The 13,371-nt window shown below is 42.3% G+C and overlaps 1 protein-coding gene across 2 annotated transcripts; it reads right to left on the bottom strand.

Moving 5' to 3' along the window:
• Positions 1-727: 727 nt before the first annotated feature.
• On the bottom strand, positions 728-13,302 carry pip4p2 (phosphatidylinositol-4,5-bisphosphate 4-phosphatase 2). 2 transcript variants are annotated; one of them, XM_047330069.1, is made up of 7 exons: positions 12,928-13,302; positions 7,038-7,162; positions 6,228-6,334; positions 5,963-6,086; positions 4,376-4,428; positions 2,957-3,047; positions 728-2,251 (listed from the first exon to the last, which is right to left on the bottom strand). In XM_047330069.1, exons 1-7 carry the CDS (start codon positions 13,247-13,249, stop codon positions 2,108-2,110), a joined length of 966 nt encoding a protein of 321 aa, XP_047186025.1. In that variant the 5' UTR covers positions 13,250-13,302; the 3' UTR covers positions 728-2,107. The 2 variants fall into 2 exon arrangements, with proteins under 2 accessions (XP_047186025.1, XP_035476850.2); XM_035620957.2 differs by having other exon boundaries at positions 7,038-7,186; positions 12,928-13,253.
• Between the last annotated feature and the right edge of the window lie 69 nt (positions 13,303-13,371).

The following is a 13,371-nucleotide window of genomic DNA, read 5'->3' as shown; positions in this document are numbered from 1 at the left end:
ATACTGTTAATAAACTGTTCATGTAAAAAAAAGAAAATCAATCATTTAATCTGTTCCATTCAAGACTTATATTACAAAGTAAAAAGTTGACTGAGAAAATACATCTTTAGGGGCCTTTTAATCGGTAATTCTGCAATAAGCTAATTAGAATAAAGGTCATTTAAAGAGTAGGTTTAAAGAAGGGGGCTGGTCTTTTTAAGACAATGAATCATTCGTTGTTAAAGTTATGACAAGATTCTGGAGACACAGGATGTGTGAATATAAATTAATATGCCCAGCTTAAGTGGTTTCCCTGGTTTTATTTTAGTACAGTTGTATATGTTGCAGTACAGTACAATACAATTAACACTCAATCTATACTAATGTCATACTGTCAAGTTTTTCATGAAAATCGGACGTGAAAAGTAATTGTTTGACAAATACATGTAATAGAATAGCCTTAAATACTCAATAACTCAAAATATGAAGTAGAGACCTTCCCATGTGCATTGCATAACAAAAAAAATATCCCTTAGACTCATTTGTCAAACTTAAATTTATCATTTGATACTTGGATTGGATCAGTGTGCACATCTCTTTTGTTCCATATATTATATATATAGAATGTCATTATTGCAGTAATCTCAAAATAATTTTAAATACCGCCAGAAGCAGACAGAAACTTTTATCCATATTCCTTTATGTGCCCTCAAAAGCAATATGAACAACCAGAACAAAACAGAACAGGCAGTTTTAACATTTTATTGATAAATTATCATTTTTAAAAAGACCCACAAGCCACCTTATCCTTCAACCTCACACAGTTTTTAAAGTCCTGAATTTGAATACTATGTACAAAGAGTTTGTTTTTTTTATATTATTTTCTTCTTAATCATCATCATCATCACATTCAAAACAAGTTTAGAAGTTTGAACTGTGCCCACCGGTAAAGGTCAAGAGACAGGATGCTGAGTTTAACGGACAGCGATGCTAGCTAGCACAGAGTTCACCGGAGGTCAGAGGGCGGCGATGGAAGCGAGGGGAGGAGGAGGGTTTACATTCTAACGCACATGCAGAAAGAGAAAAGACGGGAACACCGTACGCGTCAGCTACCTCACTGGTACAAAAAAAAACCTATCAACTCTGTGACTGAAAAACTAAAGCAGGTCAACATGCAAACGAGAGTCTCGCATTTTTTCCACCAGTGAGAAGGCAACGAAACCGCATTTAAGAAGCAGGGGAGGTTTAAAAATAACTCAAGTAAGAGGGTTATTGCTGTAGTGAGTAAAAAGCTGCATGGCACAAACAAATAGACAAGCTCATGTCGATCAGACGCTCTTCTTGACTAATACTGGGCAGCGAAGTTGGCACGCATAGGTATTAAGGGCGATTTCTTTTTTTTTTTAAATTGATTATTTCGAGAGTTAAAATCATACAGTAATACTATGTCAGTGTACACAGGCAAGGTCAATGGTTACAATACAGTATGGATATGCAGCTTTCTGTAGCTGGAGTTTAACTAGCAGCAAAACAACACATACAATTGCATATAATCATAGTGCAATGGGCAAAGGTTGTCTTCTTTTGGTCTGGTCGGTAACAACAGAAATAAAGTGGGTACCGACAGGCTGCTGCCCAAATCCAGCCAGTTTGATAAACCATCATTTTCAAATCAGAAGAGAAGCCAACTCATTTTTTAGCATTCATCAAGAAAATTTGGCAAAACCAGGGCAGGATTTGAGTCTGTGGACCAGTAGGAGGGTTCATCGATGTACAGTAGGTTTGTTCAGCGAGTTGAAAACATTCCAGACCCAAGCGCAACAGAACATATCACCCCTTCACACACACACACACACACACACACACACACACACACACACACACACACACACACACACACACACACACACACACACACACACACACACACACACACACACACACACACACACACACACACACACACACACACACACACACACACACACACACACACCTTAAACACTCTCTGCAGGCGTTCCACTCTGCTGAACATGACCGGTTTCAGAACTGAATGAGCTGGGAAAGAAAACAAAACAAAACTGGGGTTTGTTCTTCCAGTCGTGCCGAGCTGGGCCGTGCCGAACCCCTAGGCGAAGCTGTTCTCCGGGTAGCTCACTTTGATTGCTCCCCAGTAGCAGGCTCGTATCAGACAGATGAGGCCCAGCAGGTAGGCGAAAGCCCAGGACACGTAGGTGGCGTTGTAACGACTGGCAAAGTCCCGAGTACCGACCTGTTAACATGGAGGAGAATGTCAATTTCTTTTAAAAGTTCTGCAGAGAAAGACGAACAAATTTGAGACCATAGCCTGTTTTATGTCACTGCATTTCATTAATGTGCAGCCATTTGGTCAAATTTTCTTTATGAATGAATTTGACTTGAGCCTTCTACAAAACAAAGAAAGAAACAACTAATTCCTATGAAAAAATTAGCAGGGCACAATGCAAAAAGCTCAGTAACGCAGAGTTCTATAATCCCACAAGATCATTATGGAGTGATTATGTTTAATATGATTAAGGCAAGTTGTGAAAGTCTGATATATTTTGAAAAGCCGACTGGTGGCTGTTTGTACAAATACAGTAACTGTTTACTGAATGGCTCAGTGGATTAATGGGCCAAAGAATATTTGTGAATTTATTGTAAAATTATAACAATGAAGGTTAAAAAAAACAACATTACACAACTGTTGCTACTTTCATCAATTCACATATTTCTTTTGTTTAATCCATCTCCAACTGTGTACATTTCCAAACTGTTGATTGCAACATAAAGTTTCTCAGGTCAGCTCACAAGTTTCTAACAGACATTTACACATATTGGAAATTGTGTGGGCATGTTGCTTAATCCACACCTTTGGTCCAGACTTAGGTATCTACAACTACTGAGCCACTACCTGTGAAAATATATACGATATAAAGAGGGGAAAAAAATGACTTACTGTTAAACCTACTCCAATGAAAATGCAGATCATTCCTACGGTTATATAAGCACAACAGCGCCTCCTAGGGAGCGCACTGCCAACGGAGGATCTGCAGGGAGAGATCAAGAAAAGGGGAAACAAATGGGGGGAAAAATACATGGTTCAGTATGTGAAGAGATATAAAATGCCCTTTAAATGTTGCATTTGTCTCATGTCCCCGACCAGAGAGAAAGGTCATCTCACTTTTATGTGGATATGATTAGAAGGACGTAAAATTAAACCCGATTATCAGTATGTCCCTGTAAAAGAATCCAGGACAAAAAGGTCTTGCAGCTTGGTGAAGAGATCAACTTTCATTGTTAATTATTTCCATAACGTGCCCAACACCGTCTTTGCCCCATTGATCTCGCTCCACATCACCCCGACAACCTGACGCATGAGAGCACTGGAGGCCGGTCACATGTGCAGCTCCGAACAACTTAAGCTTCATATAAACACGTCTACTGGCATCAGTGTTTTTTTCTTTCTTTGCTTCACTGCCACTCCACTTTCCCCCTCTCTTCACTCACATGCCTCTCATGTGGTGGGACTCAGAGCATTCTTCAGGAAGGCTCGTATTCAGATGGCTTAGGGGAGCCGGATCACCTGATCATCTTACCTTCGCCTTTAAAGTCTCTCCTGCTTCCACATTTTCTATTTTGTTCTGCTCACTGTAACACCTGACCTTCTCATTCCTGTGACCTTACAGTATATGTAGGGGTGCTGAATTCAATCCTAGTATTTAAAATGAAATAAAGATCACTTTCAAAATAAACATGAATCGGAGAGTTCTGTACGTTAAAAAGCTTTGTTCTGGGATTTTACCTCCAGCACACCAGAGGTATCAGTTCTTTACAAGCATTAACGTTAAAATATCATGACACAAATATATCTCAACCACCACTGTTTTGACTTCTGTTATATGGAAGAGACGGGAGGTCTTGTGGAGTTAAAGACAGCCATAAAAAAAGAAAATAAAGCTGGAGGGAAAAGGAGAGTAAATGAGATGGAAACGGACACTGACTAGATATACATAAAACATTTTGCATGGAAAAATAAAAAAGGAGAATGAAAAAGCTGTTCATAGTTAGATCCAGGTACACTTTGTTTGATCTGTGTGCCAAAAGTCTAAAACTGTCATTTTAGCTGTAATCACTGTAAAAAAAAATAGAAAGAAAAAGATATGCATCATATAATTACATTCCTTTACAAGATTAGGTTATAAACTTTTGGTGCCTTGTCTGATAACATGTTTTGATTTGACTGTGAAGAGATTCAAAAACTATAGAAAATAAACAGATAAAGATAAAAATGACCATTTACAACCACGGAGTCAAGTGTTCGAGTAAACCTGGTGTTTCACTGTGATCTGTGTTGGTAAAAATTAGCTGGACTCACATTTTTTTGCAGTGGGGACATTTGGCAAGCGTGTTAAACCGAAGCTCCATCCACTGTGAGGAAACAGAGAAGATGAGCACTGTTAGTATTAAAGAGCATGACACACTTCAATCTACCTACTGCCCTATAAGAACAATTAAAAGATGCACTGGGAACAGTTTGACATGATCACCTGTGATGGTTTACAACTTGTAAATATATTTATTCATCCTGAATTAGAGAAAATAGCAAGGGGTTGGAAAACTATATGGCTGTATGTCAATCATTCTCGTAGTGTTAGTTGTGGTTGTCCACTGTTTCATCAAGGGCTATGAAGTTAATAAAAGTGTTATGAAAATGTTCCTCCCATCACAGATCAGAGTAACAAGAAGGGTCTATTGACACAAGTTTAATATGTGACTTTTCACATCTGGCTTCAGTGAAGGAACGACTATTTAAAAAGAGCTGTTTTCCAAAGTGCAAACACGCAGATGCACCTACAATGGATGAACTGACTTTTTGACTGAATCAGTAGATTCAAGGCAGTTTTATGCAGTTGAATATCGAACCGTCTTCCGCTGACTGCAGCTCTCTTCGGGGCCAGATGTGCACAAAGTCATATCAGCACCAGTGTAAATAAGGCAGCGGATTGAATTGGTAGCGGTGTTAGGCTGTTGTTAATGTGTCCACCAGGGGGACCAGCTTTTTTTCCCGTCAACCTGTTGTTGTGCTGGGGGAGAGCCATCGCTGGGGAGGCAAGACATTGGCTGGGATGACCCGGCGTCCTCGCTGCCCTGCAGACGCCAGCAAGCAACAACGTGAACACGTTAAGACGTCGACATGCGAGTCAGGGCGGTGCTGTCTCAGTACCTCAGCTTCTATGTCTCCCTTTTCATTCAATACGTGAGATGATAAATAACACTCTGAGATTGTCCTCAGCACACGATGGCAGGATGACAACTTTATTTACTGTACGACCAATCTGTTGACTGATAAAAGTCGCTGCAGGTTAGAGGGACAAACTTCAGTTCGTGTGACATGTTTTGGCCACATCGCAGGAAAGGAAAAGGAACACGCAACAAGTGCACGCCAGCCATGTGCGGTCTCAATATTCTGCCGGGTAGAGTCTGCGTGTATGGAGGTTTTCATTTCAACAGGTTAAAGATTGTTAAACAGAGTGGCACTTGCTTCTATTTGTGCTTGGGACTGATTAAAGATCAGCTTTTCTCTGATAGCAACTCTGTGAATGTACAATAAATCAAGCTAAGGGACGTGAAACGACTACACAACTAATAATGGTGTTCTTTCACTTAGCACGTTGATATATGATGTAGCTCTCAAGATTATTCATGTGCAAGTACCAACAACAGCACAGCAACAGAATTCTGCCTGAGCAACTCTCTGTTCACACTACATATTCTGTATTAATAAACTCTTTTTCCTTGTGTTTATACTGCATGTTTGCTTATTACTTCTTTTTTATTTTTTAACTGATTTACTTTGCTGCTGTATCACTTCAAATATCCCCAGGTGGGGCTGATAAAGGTTTTTCTTATCTTATCTTATCTGTGAGTGGTTAAAATGGCCCTGTTGGTAGATTTTACGTACTAGGAAGGTGTTGCCACAGTGACCGCAGACCACCCTCATCCCCTGAGGCTGGATGGGCAGCGCCGGCTGGGCGGGTTGCTCCTCTGGGATTACCATCACCGGGCTCAGGTTGATAATGCGTCTGCTGTTGGATGCAACACAAGCCAGGATGGGGGTTAGAAAGGTTTCTGGTGACTATAGAAAGCCATGGATTTGCCTTATAGAAGTTGACCAACATGGTGTCAGAGCCTCAAAAATAGAAATAAATTCTCTGGCTGCGGCCTACCAGTTTGGTCGAGGACATCCTATCCTCCTGGACGTGTCTTTGCAGATGAGCAGGCAGTTACAGGGACACCTCACATACTTCTTCCCTGTTGGAGGGTTCTTGATGGGCTGAGAAAACAACGAGCAGCATAAAACTAAGCTCACTACCACTTTGACACAGAACATAAAAAAAAGCTGTGGAAGAGGAGAGCAGTTGATTTAAAAATACACAGCAAAGCGTTTCAGACCCAACAGGGTGAGAACAGATGTGCAGGAAGAGGGTTACACCGCCCCATCTGCTTCGAATGGCCACTACGTCACACTTTGAGCTGTTCCTGTCTGCTACCACTGGGCAGGTCGATGGTGCAACCTGTGTTATTCTCAATACATGTACCAAAGTAGATCACAGCTTCAGATTCACAGTTCGTCTGAGCTGTCTCGTGAACCTGAGCTGATATTAGATGCAACAACTGAAGCCGGACACCGTCGACCATTTTGGTCCAAACTAAGAGAAATTATAATATATATTATACTGGAGCAAAAGCTGAACATCTGGTCGGGCTTTAATGGTAAATACTGCAAAGATGAAAACAACGTCAAGACAGTGGCATCCATGGCAAATGGTTGAGTTTACTGACCACTCGCATGTTTTATCACACAAACAGATTGCCGCACAATAAAACAGAACTAGCCACACTTCCAGACTACGGCTGGATGATGAGGAGAGAAGACGAATGACAGGCAGCTCAAACAAAGCGTCTCTACTCGACTCCACACTCCATGATGTCGCCACCAACAGTCATCCATAAAGCTGTCGCCGGCCTCCACTTACTGAAGCTTCGTTGCAGACTGTGCACTTGACCACGTGCTGATGCAGCTTTCCATCCAGGTTGATGAGCGACTCGCAGACGCGGCAGTTGATGACAGGTACACCGCCGGCGTCGGGGCTGGCGATGGCTGTGTAGGGAGGAGGTAGTTCGGCTTTGAGAAGAGGGCAAAGCAGACGACACACAGCCAGCTGTTAGTCGCATGCATCTAGAAATCGTCATGAACAAACATCTGCATTTTTTTTTTACCTGCGAGGAGAAAAAAAAAGCTCTGATAGAAGACAAGTCATTGTTGCGTTCAGTTAACAGGCACTGCTCAGTGACTCATGATGCAGAAACAACACGTCATGCAAACTACTTCTTTTCAGCGCAACTTCACCCCAATTCATTTAAACATATGTTCTTTTATTTCAATTAGTTAAAATAACAAAACTGAGAGCAGGGGTAGAGCAGTGTGAATATACAGAAGTTTGGGTGCAGCTGTACGTTACGGATCTCAACCCCCTCATATTCTACAGGCACTGAACTGTTTAATATGGATAATATTGATACTACACAACAATCATGTGGATGAGACAAAGGAAATTATAACGTCAGCTTTCTGATGACGGTCTAACAGGCCAAAACAAGGTCACACTCTGAAGTGCAATAATCCAAAAACTGCATCTGATATTTCTTAAAATAAGCCACAGTTGCAGAGGGAGGTTGAAAGATAACATGGTTTTCGGTTCTTAGCGACTTTTTTTCCCTCAAAACCATTATAACACACATTATCTAAATCTACACACATTATTGATTTGATCCTTATCAACTCATAAAACCTACTATATGGTCAATCCTCGCCTGGAAACATCTTAAACAATCCTGTGTGCGTTTACGCTCCACAGCAGATCTCTTGCTCACACTGTATTGCAAACCCATGACAGCCTGTGGGTACGACTCTGATTACTCAACATGTGACTCCTCTCTCTCTGTCGGGGGCCAGGCTTCACTCTGTATGTCGAAGAGAGAAACAATGGGCCTTTTAGACGCTAAAGCGATGCCATTAAAATCCACTGACTGCCCAACTGCAAGGTTAACACGTAACATAAGCTGCCTTCAGACATGCCCTGAAGTCCGGACATTTTGCCTGGACTTTTCCAGAGGAGGGTCTGTATGAAAGAATGCAAATGTTGCTCCGGATGTTTTCCGGAAAATGTCCAATTGAGAACACAGCAGGAAAATCTGAACCCAATTTTCCAGACATTTTGCTGAATTCATATGTGAAAACAGCTGTATAGTACAAGCCAGAGTCCTTTTGAGTCAATATGTTTTAACCTAACATTTGAGAGTCATTTTAGGCCACATAAAAATCTATATATAACACGCACAGGGAGACCATGAACAGGGAGAGCCAGTGAATAGTGCTTTATGGTCCAAAAACAAGTTTATATAACTTGATCAAATGGCCTTTTACAGACTCAAAGATTTTCTCTTTATGTCTGAAAAGAACTACTGACCAACAAATACCTTCAGTAGCCACTCGAGTGAACTCTGCGCTGTTTAATCCCACATTAGCCTGCTGTAATTAGTCTACATTCCTGTAGTTTTAGTCTAATTATGTTCAAAATCTAAAGCTTTTCAATTGACAGTGTCAATAAACAGAGAGAAGCAGAGAAAATCAAACCAGAAATGTATGTATCATAGTTGTCAACCAGTAATATCCTATAAATTGACTTTCAATAGACTTTATAGACAATTTTTGTAGAAAAGGCAAATTTCTTTTCATGCATAAAAGAAAAAAGACATTAATTTGTGTCTTACTAACTACACTCCTTACTAAGGCACTAAGACAGATTTTCTACATTGCTTGAACAGGCTAATGTAATAACAGAGTCAAACAGATATGTATGTTATCCAGTCTCCTCTGATGCTTTATACGTGAAAACTGAACCCAGACTGTGGACCGGTCACCAACAGGCCAAGGAAAATGACAAATTCACTTCGTGCTTTGCCCTGAATGAGATAACGGGACGAGTCAACGGGCAAATGATCATGTTGGCTCCGAGATTCACGGGCTTCTGCTCAATACACAAAAAGCCCAGATCCTGACCGTACTCTCTTCTTTTACCTTTAATTCTTTGAGAACAGCAGAGATGCGGCTCTGTTATCAGGAACCACCGGCGTTCTGGTCTGTTTCTTCTCACCAGTCGCTCGGCTCTGTGTCTCGCCCTAACGTGTGGCTGAAACAGAATACAGCAGCTATAGGTTTTCACCAGCTGTCCTTGGAGCCAGAGGTAAGACGAGAAGAGACACTTTACTACTACAACCACCACCAGCACCACACACACACAGTCACCGGGGCGTCTCGCCGAGCTGGTGTCTGGTGCCATCACTGACCGGACAGTTCGTGGTGAAGAAGTGGCTGATTCACTTAGCTGAAGAGAAGCTGGTATGCAGAAAACAGCTGATTTTTAAGGTTAAATGATGGGGTTGTTGTTACTGGTGTTATTTTTCTTGTTGTCAATAAAACCCCAAAACAGCCACTTGCTCGTCTGTCTCCCAACACTTCATTCCCAGACTGGGAATCTTTCAAATCAGACCACAAATTTCAAAGTCCATTTTCTCACTGCTTGTGAAAGTTCTTCCTCATACACCCCCCCCCCCCCCCCCCCCCCCCCAGAATATGACTGATTGTGCCTTCAGCCTCCATGTTTCTCAACTTGTAAAAACTCTTTTTTATGTTTTCTTTTTCTGACTTTTGCAACATGTCTCCCTGAATAGTCACTGCAAAGCCAACAAACGACATGGAGAGGAGCGATCGATCATCGTGGCATCAGCTAAATCAGATGGCGACACGTCTCATCTCGTGGTCCATTCAGTTATGCTGCTGTGTGTCTTAATGCTCTCTGAGCCTCCACTTCCACATTAGTGAAGCCGGCAGCGTCGCTTTTCCCCTATGAGTTGCTGCTTGATGAGATCCTGGCACGAATAACAGTAAAAAGGCCGATATATAATAATAATAATAATAAATGCATATATCATTAATATGATACGACTCTGTTTATTAATTTGCCAAGATTTACTGCAGGTTTCATGTATAATATCATATGCCCCTTCCGCCCACACCACAGTGCCTATTCACAGTCACCCAGTGAGTCATACAACGGTGAGGCTTAATGTGTTTTTGATAGTATTTGGACAACAATGGAGGGCTATGGCCCACAGGCGTAAGACATATTGGGCTTTAGCTACACAGACAATAATATGTTAGTAGATTAAAATGATTGTTGGCTTTGGTCTTTTTGTGGGATTTGTTGACAGCACGAAAAATATAAAGTATCACCAGACTTACACCTATCTAAAAGAGCAATCAGAGAGTGCAGAACGCCACCGAGGCTGAGCAGTCCCCCACCTGTCGGCTGTGTCATCCAAATCTTGCATTCCTATCTCCATCTGACAGACATATTGTACAAATGTTATGTATTTGTGAAGATATGACTCAAGATGTCAAGTTTTAGGATATGAATCACAATATGAAAAGTCAATGGAGAAGAATCCAGATCTGGATGCCTCCCACAATTGAATCACCTGTTACCATGGCTGAAACCTATCTTTGATGAAAAAATGTCATGCAAATCTTTCCTCAACTTTTTGAGTAATCCTGCTGACAAACTAAACCCAAACAATCCCATAGCATCCTTGGTGGAGGTAAATATATCTAAAGAACATGGTCTCCTCTCAACTGCAGCTCAGTAAAAGATGAGGTAAATATTACAGATTCTAAACTCAAACCCTGGGATGACTTTGCATTTTGCTGCTTTTTGAATTAGGCCGCTCTCAGGATTAAAAGGGCCTCAGACAGACGTTTCAGTCAGTTATTTTTTCTGCCATTCAAGCACAAAGACTCAGAGCAAGTGGCGACGAAATCAAAGTAAAGTGTAGTTATGCAGCTAAAATCATTGGCCCCTCACCAACATCACACTGTGCACATTGGAGGAAAATACAGCAGAACGTTGAATCACAACCTTTTACTGCTGAATAAACAAAATATAAATTGTGTTCAAGTCAATAACAGCAGCTTTGATTAAATTATAATCAAATAATTCCTCTTATGATCAATAAAAGCACCGTCATTGCCATTATGTTTTAAGAAAACATTGGGCTCAAATTAATCCACTTTACAAAATTGGCCAGTCGAGGATCGTCGACCAACAAACCCAAAGAAACTGGAATTAGCTCTAATCCAGACTGCAGAGAGAGAAACTAGGCCAGGAGACCTGCTGGCATCCAGTCAGGCTTTGACTCAGCTGTTGTTGTAACATCTCAAAGAGCCTCGTCAATTTACGGGTTATTACGGTCCAGATTAATCTGCCGGCGAGGCGTGCATTCTGCAAGATTAAGACTAATTCTCAACAACATGTTGATTTTCAACATTTGTTCGCTTGATACTAGCCATTTGTCCCGAAACGCTCCTGAGAGAGTATTAGACGGTCAATGAATCCAGTCATTTGCAGCAGGACGGCCTGAGAAACTAAATGTTGTTTGTATAAACCAATATCAAAAAGGTACAAAATGAGAAAAGGGGTCTCGTGCGTGGATCAAAGGGACCTCTAAGAAATCTGTTAAATTACCTAAGCAAGACATAATTGTGTAAGCAACTATTTCCATTTGGCACATACTTTTATTTATCATTTTTCATTGAATCATTTTCATTACTGCTCTTCTCCTTTACTTACTTTTTAATCTGTGTTGTTATGCACCAAAACATCAAAGCCAATGTTTATTATGTGACACACTACTTGACAATAAACACAATTCTGATTCGGATTCAAAAACAAAACATGACAACATGAGAATCAGATGTGACTGTTTTTGTACAAACTTATGATAGAGGAGACTAGTTCTCAAGCCAAAGCCTCCAGCAAAAAACAAACTGCATGAGCCATCGCACATGTCACTGGTTTCTAAAAAATGCTGAATTTCATCAGAATCATTTTCAGCTTCCTGACGTAATGGTGATTCTGGGATCTCTCAAACGCAATTTCCTGGGTCAACTCGGCCCTGCGTGCATGATGCCCCTGTAACCTACATTCAGCTGTGGACTGTGAGTTTCCACTGAATGTTGGTTTCTTTTTGTTTTTATTATATGATATGACAGATACAAAACATGCAAGATAACCAGCCTCTCTTTACAAGATCAGGACTAAAAGGTGTGTTGTTGTTGTTTACAGTCCCATATTCATGCAGACGAGCAAAAATTGACAGCTTGGACACTTGTAGCATATTTTGAATGATGTCCTGCAAATTGATTTGAGTCCCATGAACTACAAAAGGCACATTCTGGGCATTTTTGTTCGATTTGCAGCTGGGACAAAGGCCTCCATCTGCAGTGGGTCATTTTTCTCCTCCGTCAATCAACAACAACACACACACACACACACACACACACACACACACACACACACACACACACACACATTAATAAGCCCTCATCCAGTGAGGCCTTGCAGATGCACAACAGGACTGCTATAATATTTGTGTGTGTGTGTGTGTGTTTGTTCGTGTGTGTGTTCGTGTGTGTGTGTGTGTGTGTGTGTGTGTGTGTGTGTGTTCGTGTGTGTGTGTGTGTGTGTGCGTGTGTGTGTGGGCCCCTGGTGAGTCGTGATGTGAAGTATTTTCTGCAGTAGAAACCAGATGCTGGTGTTTTCGCAGGCCCCTCTTCTCTAACCCTCTGCTCCAGTTCTCACAGGGTGTCCGAGAAGCTCCACCTTTCTCCTCAGCTGCCGATGCGCTTGCCTCGCGTCGCCTCCCCCTTGCTGCGGTCTCATTCACGCACATTGCACTCGAACTCAACTCGATACGCCCCGAAAATGATTCAGCATTTGCAGGCGGTGCGTGCGTGCGTGTGTTTACCTCGGGAACTCGAATCCTGCAGGTACGGCGGCGCGGTGGGGGTCACATTCCCCGAGGTGGGCGCCGACAGCAGCGGGGAGCGCTCGTCCATGCCGTCGGAGGCCATGACGTTCACCGCGGACCCGAGACGAGGCGGCGGCGGCGGCGGCGGGGCGGGGAGGCTCCTGGCGGCACCGAGTCCTCGCTCAGCGCGGACGAGCGACCAGCGGCGGTGTGGCGGTGCCGAGCTGCTCCGGTCCGGCAGCCCCGGCGACTGCAGACTGGAGGGGGAGGAGCTATGTGCCGCTGTCGCCCCGCCCCTCCCTGGCATGGCCCGGGGCATAGGCGGTGCTCATGTACCGTGATATGGAGATAACACTGCACACACACACACACACACACACACACTGTGATGGAATCTGGTCTGGGGAAAATGTAATGTTATTGCAGCCTGTACAGGTACGA

Source organism: Scophthalmus maximus, chromosome 22, assembly GCF_022379125.1.
Source record: "Scophthalmus maximus strain ysfricsl-2021 chromosome 22, ASM2237912v1, whole genome shotgun sequence".
In the NCBI taxonomy this organism is placed as follows: Eukaryota; Metazoa; Chordata; class Actinopteri; order Pleuronectiformes; family Scophthalmidae; genus Scophthalmus; species Scophthalmus maximus.
Note: the sequence above shows the minus strand (reverse complement) of the source record. Positions and strands in the feature narration are given on the sequence as shown.

Bases quoted from the DNA above. Each gene is read 5' to 3' on its own strand.
- pip4p2 (XM_035620957.2), bottom strand. From the start codon at position 13,249: ATGCCCCGGGCCATGCCAGGGAGGGGCGGGGCGACAGCGGCACATAGC. The intron at 4,429-5,962 runs GTACGTAAAATC...GTTTCCTCACAG, and splicing joins ACTGTGGCAACACCTTCCTA to TGGATGGAGCTTCGGTTTAA. The intron at 3,048-4,375 runs GTGAGTCCAGCT...CTCTCCCTGCAG, and splicing joins TGTCCCCACTGCAAAAAAAT to ATCCTCCGTTGGCAGTGCGC.